This window comes from Ahaetulla prasina, chromosome 1, assembly GCF_028640845.1.
Source record: "Ahaetulla prasina isolate Xishuangbanna chromosome 1, ASM2864084v1, whole genome shotgun sequence".
In the NCBI taxonomy this organism is placed as follows: Eukaryota; Metazoa; Chordata; class Lepidosauria; order Squamata; family Colubridae; genus Ahaetulla; species Ahaetulla prasina.
In genome coordinates this window covers 255950495-255970317 of record NC_080539.1, presented here as the reverse complement: position 1 = coordinate 255970317, position 19823 = coordinate 255950495, and the positions used below count along the sequence as shown (strand labels likewise).

Below are 19823 nucleotides of genomic sequence, written 5' to 3'. Positions count from 1 at the left end.
TGGCTTCATCACTCCTGAACTTCCGAAGATCCCTCAAGACCTAATGATGCCATTAGGGCTGGGAAGCCCAGGGGAGGGGTGAATTTGCGTGGTGACTCCCTTATTATTGACGTCCTTTCATCTATTATTCTCTTTTCCTGTTTTATTTTATTTATTTATTAAATTTATATAGCCACCCAACTCAAACATAGGTGGCACTGGCTGGCTACACACTTTTGGTTTTGCTTTTATAATTTTTAATTCCTTTTCATAATTATTACACAATGGTTTTATCTAATGATTGTCTTACATATTTACTGTTTTATCAGATGGTTGCATGTCGAATTGTGAAATGGGCAGCCCAATAATTAAATAAATCAATCAACCAATAGCTGCTTGTTAGATCTCAATGCAAGTTCAAAGAGGGCAGAATTTATATCACAATGTTGTAATGCACATTTGTCCTCTCTGCCCCCCGATACCCATAAGTAAACAAATATATGGCAGGAAAGTAATTCTTTCTAAAAGTTTTTTTTCTTCCTAATATTTTTCCGCAAATGAAAATGACAGGGGGTTTTTTTTTTTGATTGACTGTTGATTCATTAGTTGAAACTTGAATTGACCAACCAGCTTGCCACCCGAACCCAGTGGTGGGATTCAGCCAGTTCGCACCACTTCGGGAGAACCGGTTATTAACTTTCTGAGCAGTTTGGCAAACTGGTTGTTGGAAGAAGTCATTAGGGCAGAGAACCGGTTGTTAAATCACTTGAATCCCACCACTGCCCAAACCTGATGTTGTGGGGTGAGAGAGAGTGACTGGCCCAAGTCATCCAGCTGTCTTTCATACCTAAGGCAGGATTAGAACTCCCAGTGTCTTGGTTTGGTGTCTGGTGCTTTTACCACTAGACCAAACGGGCTCTCTTTATCAGAACAATATTTAATTTTAATTAAATAGAAATGCAGGTGGCATCAAATTCATTTATCTAGTTGTTTGTTCTCCATATACATTCATGCCCATTATTTTAGGTGTTGTACCATAAAAGGCTTGGTCCAAAGTGGCCATTGGCCAAAAAATAGTTGCGGGCCCTACAAATCCTATGATTCTGATTTTTATAAAATATTCAGCATTAGAAGGATAATAAGAAGGAGGGAGTGAGGGAGAGAGAGAGAGATCCAGCCCCACACAGAATTTAATGTCCATAATGGCAATACCTTTATTATGCCAACTGGTGATTTAAAAAAAAACTTTGGAAATTTCTTTTGACTTAATAAAAATAATGAGGGCCAGGCTAGAAACCAGGAAACCCTGAATTCTAGTTTAGCCTTAGGCATAAAGCCAGTTGGGTGACCTGGGCCCAGGTCTCTCTCACTCTCAACCCCAAGAAGAAAGCAATGGCAACCCACTTCTGAAAAACCTTGCCAAGAAAACTGCAGGGATTAGCCCAGGCAGTCTCTGAAAATTGGGTATAATTGAATGGAAGGGAGTGGGAATGCAAATATAGTTTCTTTCAATTTTTGTGTGCTATTTTGTTCTTTGCGATCAGAACAGTCATATATATTCAAAGTCTTTTTATCTCATTCCAAGATAACTCAAGATTCATGCATACCAGGGGTGAAATGCTCCCGGTTCAGACCAGATTGCCTGATCCGGTAGCGATGGCAGTGGGTGGTTCGAAGAACCGGTAGCAAAAATCCCTGCCCCGCCTCCCCCATGCCCAGATGAGCCACACAATCATCAGAGGTTTTTTTGTTTTTTTTACTTTTAAAAGCATTTTTTCTTCGGCCAAAAAATGCTTTTAAAAGTAAAAAAAAAGCCTCCGATGATCGTACGGCTCAGCTGGGATCATCAGAGCCTTTTAAAAGCATTTTTTCTACAACTTCTTCAGCCGAAAAAATGCTTTTAAAAGTTAAAAAAAAAAGTTGGCCATGCCCACCCAGTCACATTACACCACCACCACCAAGCCATGCCCACAGAACTGGTAGTAACAAATTTTACATTTCACCACTGATGCATACTATTTGCAATTCTATATATCCCCACAGCTCAGGCCAAATTCGTTAGTTCCATTGCTAAGTACAGATGAGTGTAATTGCTTAGAAACAACGAGTAACTAGAACTATTTCTGGGACAGAGCAGAGACCGCATAAAGCAGAGGTTCCTAACCTTTTTACCATCACACTACTCTTTAGTGTAATCTTAATGTACATACAGACACTCCCTTAAAACCAATATGAGCAACAAAAACAATACAGCGAAGTTTTATTTTTAATAAGGCATAAAAAAATAAAAAGCAAAGCATGTACCTCCTCTGTCACCATACTCCTCACTTGAAATTAGTACATGATAGTCCTCGACTTACAACAGTTCATTTAGGGACTGTTCAAAGTTATAATGGCACTGAAAAAGCATCTTATGACCATTTTTCACACTTCGACCATTGCAGCATTTCAATGATCAAAATTCGGATACTTGACAACTGACTCATATTTATGTGTCCCAAAGTCTTGTGATCACCTTTGCAACCTTCTGACAAGCAAAGTCAATGGGGAAGCCAGATTCTTTTAACAACTGTGTGACTAACTTGGCAACGGCAGTGATTCACTTAACAGCTGTGGCAACAAAGGTCATAAAATAGGGCAAAATTCACTTCACAAATGTCTTGCTTAGCAACAGAAATTTTGGGTTCGCCTGAGGTCATAAATCAAGGACTACCTGTAATTTGGGAAAGCTGGATTTATTGTAACAATATACAATTAAGAGATACTTCATACTTCATCTGCCCGAATCTCCCCCAGGGAGGTGCACTTCAGTTTGGAAAACCTGCCACAAACGAGGATATTCTGTAAATCTATGGGAGTGGAGAGCACTAATTTATTTATTTATTTATTATTTATTTATTTATTTTGTCACATATTCATACAAAAAGATTATATAGTATATAAACATATATATGAGTAAATATTAGGAGGTATAAGCATATATATATATATAGGAAGAAGAAAAGAAAATCAATAGGACAGGAACGGTAGGCACGTTTGTGCGCTTATGCACGCCCCTTATGGTCCTCTTAGGAATGGGGTGAGGTCAATAATAATAAATAATAATAAATAATAATAAATAAATAATAATAAATAAATAATAATAAACCTGCAGTTTCTATAAAGCCAACTTAGCCATTTCATTCCAATCCTCTTTCCGTCCATGCTTTTCATGGAGAAATAGGAACAATATTCATGTATTCTAGAACCTTAGTTCTGAACCGCCCCATTTTCCCTTGTCCCACTATTGGGTTTATTTGATATTTGAAGTTTGATCAAATCCAGTCCAATTTCCTTAGTAGCAAATGTATGGTTTCCTTACACCTGTAACACTGTTTTCATCCAGGCATTGGGATATTATAATGCAATTATAATCACTCTGCTAAACAAATAATTCCCTCAACACTGTCAGACTATTTACTGAATCTGCACTACTATTAATCGTTTCATAGTTCCCATCAACAATCTCTTTCCACTTATGACTGTATGACTACAACTTGTTGCTGGCAATCCTTATGATTTATATTGATATATTGATCATCAATTGTGTTGTAAATGTTGTACCTTGATGAACGTATCTTTTCTTTTATGTACACTGAGAGCATATGCACCAAGACAAATTCCTTGTGTGTCCAATCACACTTGGCCAATAAAATTCTATTCTATTCTATTCTATTCATATGTGTTGCACAGCCCATCTCAATATTTTTCACAATATCTTGAGATTCTCCCCGACAGTCATGATCAACCAAGGTAGAAAGCAGATCACTGTAGCAGAAATCTGCATTATTGACATTTGATCTTTCATCACACAAATCTAATTAAGTAATATTTTAATTTCTATTGAAAGCCATTCTACTGAAATACTCATGAATAAGAATATCTGCATATTTTATATAGTTTTATTTTCTGTGAACAATTTGACCCTTGTTAATAATTTTAAAACGCTTGTAAAAAAGGAAAATGGGTTAAATTCCTGGGTTGAAATCACTGCTGTAATTCAAATTAGTGTTGTTCTGAAGTCTATTTTCTCAGTTACCGCTATATTGCATCAAAATTTATTCTGCAGAAATGCAATGAATTATTAATCGCATCTCCTAAATTGGTTCCAGAATAGATTGCTGGTGGGGAAACATTTGCATGAGTTTTGGTGTGAAAGAAAGAAAGAAAATGGCACACAATCAGTGCATCTTTGAAAATCCAAAGCATGAGGCTGGAAAGCTATACTGCTTCAAGCCGTCACATGAATGTTGACTTAGAATAGATTAATATCAATTAATGGTAAATAAATTATTTGGAAAGCCTTATGGACTAAATGAGAGCAAATTTCTTTTAAGCGCTTTAATTCTAAATGTACAAAAGCAGTACATTTGGTCACAACCATAATTCATTCCATAACTTTGGCCGCAAATCTATTTGGTCGTGACCCGAACCTAATTTTGGGAATTTGGTGCTTACAAAAACAAAATGGTGCAGAAGGGGAAATCGGCCGCAAAAAAAAAAAAGTGAATTGATTGGTCGGAACCCAATTTGGTTGTGGCCAGAAGCGTTCATGACCAGAGGTTCTACTGTATAAGGAGATTTTAATTGTTATCGGCATCAAACATTTTTTTCCTATTATCACAGTCCCCCCACCAACCCAATGTCTAATTCTGTTTTATATTAAAAATAACGCCAAGCAAATTAAAAATCCTATTTTTTTCTACCAAGGGGCCTATTTCTTGAAGGAAATTTTTATTGGGCAGATCTGAAATTCAATTAAAACACAATTTTCAAATGAACAGGTTTGTTTTAGGATTTAAAATATATCTGGCAGATTCATGTGTCTGAATCACAACCCAGCTTTTTATATTATGATGAAGATGATGATTAAATATGTTCAAATGCTCTTTTGAACCTTATATCCCATTCTAAGTAAGGATTTTTAGCTACAGGGCAATTTAATCAATCAGCTTGCCTTTATTTCTTCGGATATAATGGTGCCTTGACATCAATCCAAAATTTGACATGGCACATAATCAAAATATATATATTTTAAATCAGATGGAAAAAAAACCTGACTTGCTTGTTTTCATTGTTTCTCTAATGAATTAAGTATGTAGAAGCAATTGTAAAGCTAAGGTGGAAAAAGGTGCAAAGAAGACAAACGTCATTGACTTATTTGGTAAAGGAAGTTTCTATGAGATTGTCAAGCCTGCCGCTACTTAATTGTACCAGGGCACTTGCAAAGCTGTATAGTAAATTGAATTTTTACAATGTTTAAATCATCCTTTATGTTTGTTCCAATTGTATAAATGTCAAGGATTTTATGAGCATGGACGACTGATGTTTGTATTCTTGAAAGCCATTCATTCTTCAAACAGAAACCTAGGAGATGACAATATAATTATTTGCACACAATCACTCTCTTATTTAAATGAGTTAAGTTAGCAGGAGATTTACACATGCCAGTATTGGATTTCATTAGATTCTATAACAGACAACAAAGAATTGTTTTTTCCAGTGAGGTATGCTCCTTTTCTGCTCTAAAGCAACTAGGTCATCAGGCAAGTGCATGAAGACATGGCTTGAAAAAGGTTTTGGTGCTGTCTGCCGTAACACATACAGTTGTTGCTGCCACAAGGCATTGGCATATTGACAGTGTAACGGAGAATTCTTGGGTCAGGACTTAACTTTGCTGGGCCTCAAACCATGTGGCGTTTTTTCTGCCATTTCTGTTCCTTTGTTTGGTGATCCTTTTGTGGGTTTTTTTTTAATTGTTTCTTGTTTTTAAATGTTTTTAACCATCTGTAAAAACCGCTACAAATCATTGGGAATCAGGCAGCTTATATTTATTTATTTGATATTTTTTAGGGAATTTAAATGTACAAATCTCTCATTTCTGTAGAGTATGGCAACAACAGACTCTTTCGATGACATGACAAACTATTAATGATCTGTTGATAGTAACCGCCAAGTTTGTCTTTACTTGCAAATATTTTTGTATTTGTTAAGCTCTTTGGCAACTCTATGGCACTAAGTACCTCATCTACGTCCTTTAGAATGTCTACAGAAATGTGCATTTTAGTAAAGCTGTATGTAATAATTTAAGTATTAAAAATAAATGTATATTTATTTCTTGTGAAGTAAATAAAATCCGTTACTTTGGCGGAGTGTCACATAAATCCCTCGGCTCAGAATCATTTTGTAGGGGAGATGGGTGGCATAAAAATTCCATAAACAAGCAAACAAATAAATATTTTTAACAGGTCACAGTGATACAAAGTTTGAGTATTCTTTGAGTAATATCTCTGTCTCTTGCTTTTCTGTCCCTTCTAAGTTTAGCTCCGTTGATTTCTTTCATTCGTAGCTTGCCAATATGAATTTTATTTCTCATATAGAACTAGATTTTTGATCAGTGAGCAGACTTAGCATAATACTGAATCTCCATGGCCCTTAAGCACTTCTGTGCTGATGTTTGGTCTTGAACGATAAATAGTTTTAATTTTAAAAAATTCCATGCTGATGGCAATTGTTATCCTGCAACATATGGTCTGAATTAATTACTTCAGTTCTCATTTCAAAAGCCTATTCCAATAGATAATGCCTGCATGCCTCAACTATGACAAATATATAGTCACATTTAGATTAAATTGTAATATTTACCTGTCTTGTGCTAAAAAAAAAACCAGTTGCAACCAGAAAGTGACATTTGACCCAGTATGGCCTTAACCATGACTATAATAGTTTGCGAACTGTTCCAATCATGATAAATTCTTAGCATTTGAGTATTCTACTACTTTGAGAATCTCGTTTCACTGGATCAGCCAGATCAGATCAACCAGATGGCACTATTTCTGGAAACATTTCTCACAGCCCCTTCTAGCTGGAATTTTCTATTCAAGTTTAGAATGGTATTTTTCAACCTTGGAGATTTTAAAATGAGTGGATGTCAGCTTGCAGAATTCCCCAGCCCGAGTATAGCTGACTGGGAGCTGAAGTTCGCCCATTTTAAAGTTGCCAAGCTTGAGAAACACTGGTTCAGAAGGGTGAGATTTCCATAGAACATACTAGAATTGCAAAACTTCTGGTCTAACCTTGAGCTGGTAATGAAAGGCAGAGTTTTACCAATCAAACGACTTATAAGTATAAGATACAAAACCTAGAAGGAATAAGTATCGATTGTTATGCAAAATGATACTTGGATGGCCTGAAAGGGTAAATTATTTTCACTGTAGCTCCATGAACAAGATTCAAACCCACAAATAATCATTAAAATACTTCTCAATATCTCTTTAGTCTTATCTGGAAAAAACAGAAGATGGTTCAAAGAGAGGACCACTTTGTTCAGGTGTTCAGAATAGAGAGGCGCTAATAGTAAGGGCAGCAGGAACTGGTACCATGAAATCTTGCCATTCAGAATGGACCCTGGACACAATCTATAAGTAACATTAACTTTGCTATAATTGAAGAATATTGATTATAATATTTTTAAATGTTGGTCGGATTATTATCAGCAAATTATTATGGAAACTTAATAGGATTTGGTGGATTACAGAGCCCTTGTGAAGCAGGCATGGCCAGCAGGCTGAGGTGATCAGGTGTACTGTCTTCTAATAACAATTAACTAAGAAAAACAAATCTGCTACTGTAAAACAAAGTATAACAGGACCAAACTATAAGTGATAGTTTTGTACCTGCATAAATAGTTACAGAAATAAAAGTTAACATGGGGAAAGAAACTACATCAGACTGAAACTTTGTGCATGCACTACAAGTGTCTGATGGAATTATCCGACTTTCACCCATTATTAGCAATGGCTGGAGCCAATGGGCAATTTCCTCCATTTTATAAATGGGAAAGGAAAGACATGCTTCCTTTTGATTGAGGAGCAATCAAAGAAGTAAAAAGAGTTTTCAAAAACGTTATTTCATCCCCAAATGAAGATTTTTCATTTGCTAGTTGGTTCCCTTTTAAAAGATAACAGCTATACACTACAAGGGCAAAAAGGGTAATAAACTGTGGCGATTTCTAATTAGGCCAGTATTGAAAGTAGCAACAATTTGTAAAATGCAGAGACCTTGCCCATCGCCCTGAGCGAATTAAAGATGGATCACACAGTTCTCCTCATTACAGAATTATATTCCCCACCCCCAAAATATATTTTCAAGTAATGTGCTCAGAAGGAGGTAAAAAAATTTCATTGTTGTATGAGATACATAACTTTAGTTTTTAAAGAGCAGCTGAAAGATGTAACACAAAGCTGCTAAATTCACACCTTTCATTCTGGATTGCTTCCTTTATTTTAGGAGCACAACCAACATCTGGATTCAGATCTTTAAAATCTCTGTTTCCTATAGGTATCTACAAAAGAAAGTGGGAAAGCATGGCCAATTGCTCTGAATGTATATTTGTAATGTTTTATTAGGCCTCCAAAAAGACTAACAATAAACTTCAATAGCACGGTCTAATAAGATGCAGTTCTGCCTTCAAAGGAAGCAAAAAAAACCACCCAAATAAATCACTAACACTTAGAGGAATATGATAATGAAAACCAACCTTATTCAACTTTTAAGACTGGCCATGTACCAGTTATCAAATGCTATTCCAGATACTAGAGCTAGTCCCAAAACAGATTCTTGGAGGACCTGAAAATCTGCAAGTTTGTAAGAATTCTGTTTATTTCCCCTCTTATTGTCCATTAATTATTATTTGGTTTACTTCATTGATTATTTCATTTAGCAATCATTGTCCTTGAGTATTGTCCTTAACGAATCATGCAAGATGACTGTGCAGGGGAAGTAGCTTCTAAAAAAGGCTGCACATAGTGAAATGGCCCTATTGCTACTTATCATTTGGTGCACATATTAGAGATGGATAGTATTCTAAATTCATGCTACACTGACAGCCTAAGCAGAGTCAAATGGTTTCTACTTCTACCTTGTGAATCACATTTTTTTAAAAAAGGAATTCAAAAGGGATGTGCAGTTACAGCATAATGTAGGAAATCTGAGGTCTTCTAGCTCCCATCAAACTGTAACTCCCAACATCCCACTCCCATTATCCAGGGGGACTGGAGCTGCTGGGAGTTGTGATTCGGCAACTTACGGATAATGTAACATTGTGAATTGATAGCTATTAACGTAGAAAAAGCAAAGAGGAGAGACAAACAGAATTCTTACAACGAACGCAAATTTTGAAGTCCTCCAACGATCTTATTTGGATCAGTGCTATTACCAGTAAGAGGTAAGCACACGTTGACCAAGCTTGTAGAAAATACTAATACATTGAAATTCTGAAAATTATATCAGATGGACCTATCTATGAGGATCCTTCTCAACTGTAAAAAATAAAATGACAACAGTGAAGTGCAGCAAATTGCCCCCCAAAATGAAATTCCTAATTTCATTCCTATCAGATCTCTCTCCTCCATTCCCACTCTCCCTTTCCCTCTTTCTCCTGAACTATCAGGAAAGTGAAATCTGGAACAGTCCGGTGCAAAAGAGCAAAGATGTCTCAGTAGATGTATTCAGAAAAGAATGATAATGAAATAATTGAGATTCAGTGCTTAGAGCAACTTCTTAAAAATTATACAGTATTTTTAGTGTTTTGGAAAAATGATTGCTATGGGAGTTGAAAAATTAACTGAATGTTTGATTTTACCATTATCATTTAAGAATCACTTGTCAAAATTAGCTGGCAGTAGATTCAGGACAAAAGTAAATAGCCCCTAAAGGAATTTACTATCTCCGAAATAATTAAATAGCTCTTAAAGGAGAATTAAACAAACACATAGTAGTAAATAAACCTAACAGCAGATATTAACAGAGTAGCCGCCAAAGCTGAACTGGCAGGAATTGCTGATTCCTAGCCAGGAGGAAATTGAGAGTGTAATCATAGGAGAGGAGAAGAATCTTTGCTGGAATCATCCGCTTATGCACTTTCCGGCAATAGTTTGTTGGCTGTGGCCAACAGATCCTTGTCCAAAATCATGTAGCTTCTTCTATGTTGTTAAGCAGCTCCTTCAGAGATCCCTGCAATCTGCAATCGGTGTAATGTGATAAACGGCCTCTTTACATATTAACTTTTCAAACAATGAAGCATGCTTCTTCTTCCACTTTTCCTAACAGAGACCTTTTCTCCTTAGTTTGAAAAGTTGACACGATGTTTGGAACCTGAGCAGTGAAATAATATTGACGATTAAGGGCTGGGTAAGAGGCTTATCATCTAACGGCTACTCCATTGCCTTTTCAGTTTCACTTCTGTAGCTATTTGAGGGGCCACTGAAGAATTGCAGAAGAAATTAATAAAGAGTCTCTTTTCCTATCCCTTTTGGCGTGGGGTTAATCAGGAACCCTTCCATGCAATGTATGCGGGGTTGCATTAGATTAGTTCTGAACAAAGAGAATGGAGAAGAAGCAGCTCTAGCTTCATGTTCAAAGTGTTGCTGATGCCAACAATTACAACTTCATCGCAAAAGGCAAGGCCAAAAGGAAGGAGAAGGTTTAAATAATTAATAAAGAGATCTACTGACTCTGAACTGAGGCCTCATCTAAAGGTCCTTGAGAACATAGAACAAATAATAGAGCCGGAAGGGACCTTGGAAGTCTTTTAGTGCAGCTGCCTGCTCAAGCAGGAGACCCTATACCATTTCAGGCAAATGGTTGTCCAGTCTCTTTTTTGAAAGCCTCCAGCGATGGAGCACCTACAACTTCTGAAGGCAAGCTATTTAGAAAAAGCTAAAGGAAAAAAAAACACCCAGAAAGTTGGAGAGGAATGAAGATGCAGAAATAAGCAAGAATGAAGAAGAGGTACCTTTTCTGACCGCCATTAGGGAAAGGGCCATAACAAGCACTTCCACCAGATCCATTTTCTCTTGAGTGTATATTAAAAACAAAGATCTTCAGAGTTGGGCAAAAAAAAAAAAATTCCCCCAGCAAGCTTTGTATTTTATTCTCCTGACGTTGTAACTAATTTCCATATAGCAGCATCCCTCACTCACTTGTGGTTTCACTCATCGAGAAACTGTCAGTATGGTCCTAGACTGGGTGGCAGCTCAAGGAAGCTGAGAAATGCAGCAGAAGGAGGCAAGAGCATTCAGAGAGTGGAGGGAGAAACAAAATGAAACTCTTATCAAATGATACCGGCGATCAAGATGCTACAAAGCAAGCATTGGGGCTTCCTCCAGGAGAAGTGATGAGATACAGAGGCTTGATAGTTTTATCTTGGTTCTTCTGCTCAGAAATGCATGATTTAGCTGCTGCTCTTCCTCTGCAATGAACTTATTCTCTTTTCTTTTCATGGGCTGAATTTTAATGAAGATTGTTGATATCAATGGTGAAATTATAAAAATCTATTTTTGAATTTTCCAGCCGTTTCTATCTTTTTTATCTTCAGATTCATAGTCTCTTTGGTTTAATATCCCCTCCTTCCCTGCCATAAAACTCAAGAGAAACCATTGGATCGCTAATTGAAAAAGATGGGCACTTGAAGCCAAACTGAAATGTCTTTGGGCAATTTCTTAAGATCCTTCAGTTCGGCTCAATCCTACCGCCCTAATGATTTCCTTTTTCTGTAATATCATTTCTACTGGACAGCCCATGCACTAGCTTTTAATCTGCTGCTCTAAGCCAAAGAAATCGGAAAACACAATGTGTGGGTAAAAGATCTCACCATATAGTTTTAATTTTAACTTTGGCCTCTAGTCCCAGGAAGCTTTGAATCCCAGGAAGCTTTGAAATGCTGCCCTCCAATGGATTTTTATCAGTACTACAGAAACACATGGGGGAGGACTCAGATGTCATGTTGACAGCTCCTCTACATGTTCTATCCACTTGTTCCTTAACATATCTGTTCATTGGAGAATGGCCAGTGCAAAACAGTGGTAGATTATGAAAAATTCTGTTGTGTCTTCGCTGTCCAATGTTTTCTCATCTAGGGTGCCCCAGTGCCAGATACCACTCACGCTCCAAAATGTGGGAGAATCGGCCTTCCTCCCTCCCAACTTGTTTTCAGAAGCGCATGGAATGCTATTATAGTATCTGGCTGACTGAAAGTGTTCTCTCTGCAAAACCTCCATATGTTTGCAGTGCAGGGACGATTAAGGGCAACGGAGAGAAAACACAATGGGCTTGATTGAAAGCAGGGAAGGGGGTAGCAGAGCTCAAAATGAAAGATGCATTGCTGAGTTGCAATGAATGGACCTCAGGAATTTCCAGTGGCACTTAATTTATCATTATTGGATGATAACAGATGGACTTTAATCTCAGGACAGATGCTGATAACTGGGTTTATGCAGTTCTACTTTTTAGATTGCTATTGTCATATCCAAAGGGAAACTCGTATGGCAAAATATGCAAGTCATATATTGCCTAGATCCAAAACCACGGCTTTGGCTAATGCACGTTTCCCATAAATGTTCATGCAGAAGTCAAATAAATAAGAACAGTAAGCATTTACATCAGAAAGTCCTTCCAATTGCTTGGATTCATTTTGTACTAGTATGTACATAGACCCACTTTTTTTTTGTGCTAGTGATTTGGATAGTTATTTCTCAGCTGGCTGTATTTTATTTTTTATAGCGTTTTGATTGTTTTTGTTTAATTCTACTTGAGCCCAGGATTACTAAATGAGATGGGTAGTCATATACATTAGATAAACAAACAAACAAACAAAACCCGTACCATCTTCATATATATCCCCACAGTTATTATAGAATAGAATAGAATAGAATAGAATAGAATAGAATAGAATAGAATAGAATTTTTTATTTTTATTGGCCAAGTGTGATTGGACACACAAGGAATTTGTCTTGGTGCATATGCTCTCAGTGTACATAAAAAAAAAAGATACCTTCATCAAGAAATTAAAACACTTAATGATAGTCATGGGCTACAATTAAGCAATCAGGAAACAATCAGTTACAAATTGATAAATCATAAGGATATAAGCAACAAAGTTACAGTCATAAGTGGAAGGAGATGGGTGATGGGAACGATGAGAAGATTAATAATAATGCAGATTTAGTAAATAGTTTGACAATGTTGAGGGAATTATTTGTTTAGCAAAGTGATGGTGTTCGGGAAAAAACTGTTCTTGTGTCTAGTTGTTCTGTTGTGCAGTGCTCTACAGCGTTGTTTTGAGAGAGGAGTTGAAACCGTTTATGTCCAAGATGTGAGGGATCTGTAAATATTTTCACAGCCCTCTTTTTGACTCGTGTAGTATACAGGTCCTCAATTGAAGGCAGGTTGGTAGCAATTGTTTTTTCTGCAGTTCTAATTATCTTCTGAAGTCTGTGTCTGTCTTGTTGGGTTTCAGAACCAAACCAGACAGTTATAGAGGTGCAGATGACAGACTCAATATTATTTAAAGAAGAAGAATTACTTCAGCCAGATATGTCTAAAAGGCTTCCTTAAAAACAGATTTACTTCACCAGATTGACCTGAAAATCCCAGTGTTACCTTCTGGTTTCTTGACACCCATTTTCTCTCATTCCTAGGCTGCCCACAGTTGTATGGGATAGTAAAATGGGTGGATCTACATTTATTAACAAATACTTTTACAACATGATTTAACTAGTGTAATCCCATTGGTTTATGTTTTACAAATAAATCATTTTTTCTTCCTGCTCATCATAGAACCATGATGGAAAAAAATAAACATGGTAATTCTGCCTCTTTGCAATCTGATTTTTGAGGGAGTTAAATTCATGTTACCAGGGCAGATTTTAATTGGTAGATTCTCATGCCCAAGTGATAAACTACTGTGGAATGCAAAGAAATGGAACAACTTTTTCTTTGGCCTGTCCCAATCTTTCCCATTCTTTTGACCTCTATATACATTGAACCTGGAACTCTATATACATTACACTTGGAAATTGACCTCCCAGTGTGACCAATAGATTTGCTGACTGGAAATTTTGGACATTATAGTCTGCCATATCTGGGGAGTACAGAATTCAGACTAATGCAGCCTAACACTGGTGCATGTCCAGTGTATCTTGAATCACCCTGCAGCAGTTAATTGCTATTGTCCAATCCATACTGTTTTGTAAACATGCTTGCCTTCTGTCCTCATGAAACAGATGTAGGTACAATATTGGCACATGGTTGGCTCTAAATTAGCATAGGATGGTTTCCTTGCCAAATTATCCATTATTGGTGCCGCTATCATTAATTTGGTTTCTAGGCTATGCAGGTGTATAGATTTTGCACCAATAGGGACACATCCCCAGTTACATACAATCTGTTTTGACAGCAACAAGCTGTTTGGATGTAACTCAGCAGAACGAAGAGCAACTTTTGCCAAGTGATGGTTTGGAATTCAACTTCCATATCAGATGTTTTCCCCCACCCACTTCATCTTTCTTATTTAAATTAGTTCAGAAAGTGCCTGCCAAGATTAAGGTCAGATGTGTGAATAGCAAATGTCTCCTGAACTTCGCTCAAGCTTTGCTTTAGGCCTCCTTTCCTCTTCTTGTTTTAAAGAATTGGTTTCAAAGCAACACATCCCAAATGGCTTTTTTTTTTTAGAACTCTACAGATGTGGTGAAATCCATTTCTTTTTACTATCGGTTCTGTGGGCATGGCTTGGTGGGCGTGGTGTGGCTTGGTGGGCATGGCTTGGTGGTGTGGCAGGGGAAGGATACTGCAAAATCCCCATTCCCACCCCACTCCAGGGGAAGGATACTGCAAAATCCCCATTCCCACCCCCCACTTCTGGGGGAAGGATTTTGCAAAATCTCCATTTCCACCTCACTCTGGGGCCAGCCAGAGATGGTATTTCCCGGTTCTCTGAACTACTCAAAATTTCCGCTACCAGTTCTCCAGAACCTGTGAGAACCTGCTGGATTTCACCACTGGTCTGGGCAGTCTCCTCCTGTATTAAAACTTTCAGCATACAACATTGTTTAAAAGGCAATGAGAAATTAAGACTCAGTGCCATTGTTCAATTAGTAGTTCACGGGGGAATCAAGAGGGAAAAAGTTGAAATGTGATGACAACCCATCTCAAAAGCTCGGGAGTTACATCAGAAGAAAAGCGCACCACAAGGAAAGGGTTAATTGTGGCATTTGAGCATCAATTTGATTATTCTGAAAGATGGACTTACTGCTCAGTGACAAAGATCTAGAAGTCAATTTTGTCAAACTTTTAGCAGCAAAGGAAATTATTTCCAACTTGTGAAGCGGCTTAATCTGCCACAAAGATCAGCAGGTATGATTGAGTCTGATGATCTCTGACTCTGATATATTTGCCTCACTTTGGATATAAGAAATAGAATGATTGATTCCCCTGTAAGCAAAACATTTAAAAATCAAACGGTTGATTGTCTACAGGAAGATAGAGTCAGGGAGAAAGGGTCAATCCACTATCAAGCATCATGCCTGATTTTTCAATCTGTTTGACTTGGAAAGGTCTAATAGCAATAGTAGAAAGAAGCAGAGAGAGAAAGCAGCCTACCAAGACAGGTATGTATCCGCAAAGTGGCTAAATCAGCCTTACTGATTATAGCAGAAATTTGCTAGATGTGAAACCTTATAATTATCTTTACCAGCTCCCACTGTGTGCTGCACCACAAAATGGAAAACCATCTGCATCTATATCTTACCCTCTCCCATATGTCCCTCGTTGCTGTAACCTCACAGCTGTTTTACATTACCTCCCCAGGGCTTCATCCCCATCCCCCAAATGTCACTCTTGATTATGTATTAATTACTCATCACCCAAAATGTGGAGGCACTGTACTTAATACCCAGCTTGAATGTATACATCTTCCAGTTTGTCATTTAACTGCCTCCAGCAATGGCTGCCTTTATAAACTGCCTCATTAAGTTTAATTTAGTCAAATGCCTTTGCCTTGTCAAAAAAAAAAAGAGAGAAGAGGGTTAATAAAGAGAACAAATATTTCAACTGGTCCATGCTTATTTTTTTAAAAAAAATTCTATCCAGAAATTGGAGGAGCGTATTTTAATATTGTAAGCTGCCCAGAGTTGCCTTGCAATGAGATGGGTGGTTAAATAAATAAATAAATATTGAACTTATACCTTATATTGTCTGTTGTCTACCAAATATAGCCGAGGTAAGCAGTTCATTGCCTGCTATCTTGAAATGTAGGACAGTATTTTTGGAATAAGACATACTTAATGACTACAAAACAGGACATTACAAACTCAAAGAATATATTCAACTGTAGAAACATGTATTTAGAGATCAGATTTATTTCATAGTGCACGTTTATGTTAGAAAAACTGATTTTTTTTCATGCTGCTGTACTCTGCCTTACTGGAATAGTAATGATTTTAACAAATTTAAAAGTAGTGATTTTACCTTTATTCTCTTGCCTATAATGAGAGGGGGGGGGAGAACTAGGATGAGTTAAGGAAGTAGAGGAAGCAATTAGCTATAAAATAAATTTGTGTAAGGGGGATGCTAAATGAGGATTCAGATTCTCATTTTCACTTTTTTTAAAGTTGGGAGCCAGAAAAAGGAATGAAGAGCTAAGGCAGCAGCAAAAATATTTTTTAAATATAAATTAATCTCTTGTATGTTTCTGGGAGGGAGAGGATGGGATTTTTATTAATTTATTTTGTTCTTGGATGGATGGGAGAAAGCAAAAGAAACTAGGTACAAGACACTATAAAGACATTTTAATGGTAAAAGTTAATGTATCTTGGAGGCAATGCAAGGGTGAAATCCAGCAGGTTCTGGAGAACTGATAGTGGAAATTTTGAGCAGTTTGGAGAACTGGCAAATACCACCTCTGGCTGGTCCCAGAGTGGGGTGGGAATGGAGATTTTGCAATATCTTTCCCCCAGGAGTGGGGAGGGAATGGGGATTTTGCAGTATCCTTCCTGTGCCATGCCCACCAAGCCACACTACACCCACCAAGCCACAAGCCACACCCACAGAACCAGTAGTAAAAAAATTTGGATTTCACCACTGAGGCAAGGAGATGGGTGATTTTTAATTTAATTTTGATTTTTTAATGGAGAAGAGGAACCATCCACTTCCACTGGTATAGTTTTACCTGTTAATGTTTTGTTGTTGTTTGTTGTGGGTGTCACTCAGTACACTTTCTGGGAAATTTTTACTGACCAGAACAAAAGAATAGGATATCTGAGGGCTAAATATCTTATTAAAGACAGGCTATCCTGGATACAGGTCCCAAATGAAACCAGCGAAGATAAACAACAACAACAACAACAAAAAACAACAGAGGAAAACAAAGGAGATATTAGAACCCAAAGGTAAAAATGCATAAAGAGAAGCCAAAGCCAAGAAAGACACTGGTGTCTGGAAGGATCTTAGCAAAGAATGTCAGAGAGCTCTTAGAAGCAGTATTAAATGACCTTTGTAAAGACAACAAAGATGGAAACAAATACAAAGAAAGAAGAAAAGTCTTCCAAAAGATCTCGAAATGCAGAAAGTTGAAACTCTGAATTGGTAGACAAAGGACACTAAAGAACAAATAGTAAACTAGCTGTTTCAAAAAGATCGAATAAAGATGGAAGTGATATACCGAAAATTCTGAACAGCAGAGATGTCAACATTCATGATACCTTAGGAAATATTTTTTTACTTATCAGATGTTTCAGGACTTGGAGCTAAAGTTGAATCAGCACTCACTCCAATTATTATCAAGTTAAAAGACTACAAAAATTAATGAAATATCTGTAGAAATATGGCAAGGAACAGAAGAAGAATCAGTAAAGGTTCTCAACAAGCTCTTTCCAGCAAATCTGGGGAACAAAACAATGGACAACAGATTGGAAGAGGTCAATCTACATATCAGTGCCCAAAAAGAGATTTAACGGAATGTACCAACTATTGTACTCAAAGCTTACTATCTCATGCTACCAAAATAAAGTTCGGGGTTATCCAACACACTTTAGGAAAGATTGCTAATGCATGCGGGATAATTGAGAAAGCCAAAGAATACCAACAAGAAGTCAAAATGTACTTCACTGATTATACAAAGATCTTTGATTGCATGGGCCATGTTAAGCTGCATAATGCCTTTTGAAAGATGGATATCCCAGAACATTTTCCAGTCCTCATGAGAAACCTACACACAAGACAGGAAACGACAGGAAACGATATCTCAGACAAAACATTTCGTTTTCCTTATTCATTTGAACAATATGCTAAATAGTTACTGAGGGAAGTTGGATTAAAAGGAGGTGGCCATGGTTTAAACTGAAGGAAGAAATATCATTAATCTGCTGATGTCATTATTCTGATAACTGAAAATGCAAATATCCTGCCAGCTCTAGTAATGAAAGTCAAGCAACACAGTGGAAAAAAATTGGATTAAAATTAAATATAAAGAAAATCAAAATAACGACAGCAGGTACAACAGCTAGCTTTAGAGTTGATAATGAAGATTCTGAAGTAGTAGATAGCTGCTGCCTTTTAGGATAAACTATCAATATTAAAGAACCAGCAGCAAGAAATATGCCATAGTAGCTCTTAGCAGAAAAACAATGAAGGCATTGGAACAATTATTCAATTATTCTGATATGTTTATAGAGATCAAAAACAATAGGCACTGAATTTCCCTTTGACATTCTGTTGATATAAAAGTTGGAGTTTGAAGGAGAATAAAAAGAATATTGACACTTTTGAACTTTGGTGTTGGAAAAGTCTCCTGACAGTAAACAGTAGATAATTTAAAACAAACTAACAAATGGATATCAATAACGCTTAGACATATACCACCCCATAAGCACTCTCTGGGCAGTTTACAGAATCAACATATATCCCCCAACAATCTAGGTCCTCATTTTACCAACTTCGGAAGGATGGAAGGTTGTCTCAACCTGAAGCCAGTCAGGATAAAACTCCTGGCAATTTGAAGAATTAGCCTGCAATACATCATTCTAACTACTGCACCACCATAGCTCATGCACCAATTCAATTCAAAGTTCTTACTGAAGGTCTAAGATCAGACTTAAATTATCATTTTTTGCACAGCTTATATTTCTCAGCTTTTTTGAGAAATTTATATTATTTATTTATTTATTTATTTATTTATTTATTTTGTGGAGTACATATAAAACAATATATACAAGTATAAACATGATTTGAATACATAAAATGAATACAATTAAAGGGAACATTAGGACAGGGACTGTAGGCCCGCTGGTGCTCTTATGCTCTTATATAATGTTGGGAAAGATGGAAGGAAATTGAAAAGGATGACCAGCAACAAGGTGAATGGTCTTGATTAGAGTGATGATGGGTGCACCCATGATAGACAAAGGATTTGGTTGGAAAGTAAAGGGCTAAAGAAAGTCTATCTATATAGTCTACCTATATGATGAGAATCAACACACATAATGGCTTATTTATTATTGTTGTATTTTTAATATGCCTGTGAACCGCCCTGAGTCCTACGGGAGATGGTGCGGTATAAAAGTATAAAAATAAATAAATAAATAAATAAATAATCAATCAATGAATTAATATGTTTTCTACTCTGGTGATTGTTAAAAGGTATTTTATTTCAAAAATAGGGACATCACTTTTTGAAAAACCTGATCAGCCACTATATTATATCTCAGTTCATTAGAGAACCAGTGAATCATTGTGCGAGCTGAATATTAAGGTTGTATATTGATTTTCTGCTGTTATCTTTTCCCTTTTTTATTAACTGACACAAGATAATTCAATGCAGCTGGTAAGGAAAATAAATTAAATAAAACTTCAAAATGCATTTTAATTAAGGTTTACAACATTGATTTAAAACTTGTTGGTGGACTAGTTAACAAAGAGAGCAAGCCCCCACCCCCACCGCCTGCACTTTTTTTGGCTTCTATTCTTCCCAC

At 36.8% G+C, this 19823-nt stretch overlaps 1 protein-coding gene across 1 annotated transcript in view; it reads right to left on the bottom strand.

Annotated features, from left to right (window-relative positions):
• CD6 (CD6 molecule) overlaps positions 1–10945 on the bottom strand; it is a 49316-nt gene extending 38371 nt beyond the window's left edge. Inside the window, exon 1 of the mRNA XM_058158152.1 lies at positions 10814–10945. Within this exon, the coding sequence (XP_058014135.1) occupies positions 10814–10868 (55 nt within the window). The 5' untranslated portion in view covers positions 10869–10945. The remainder of the gene's footprint in view (positions 1–10813) is intronic.
• Between the last annotated feature and the right edge of the window lie 8878 nt (positions 10946–19823).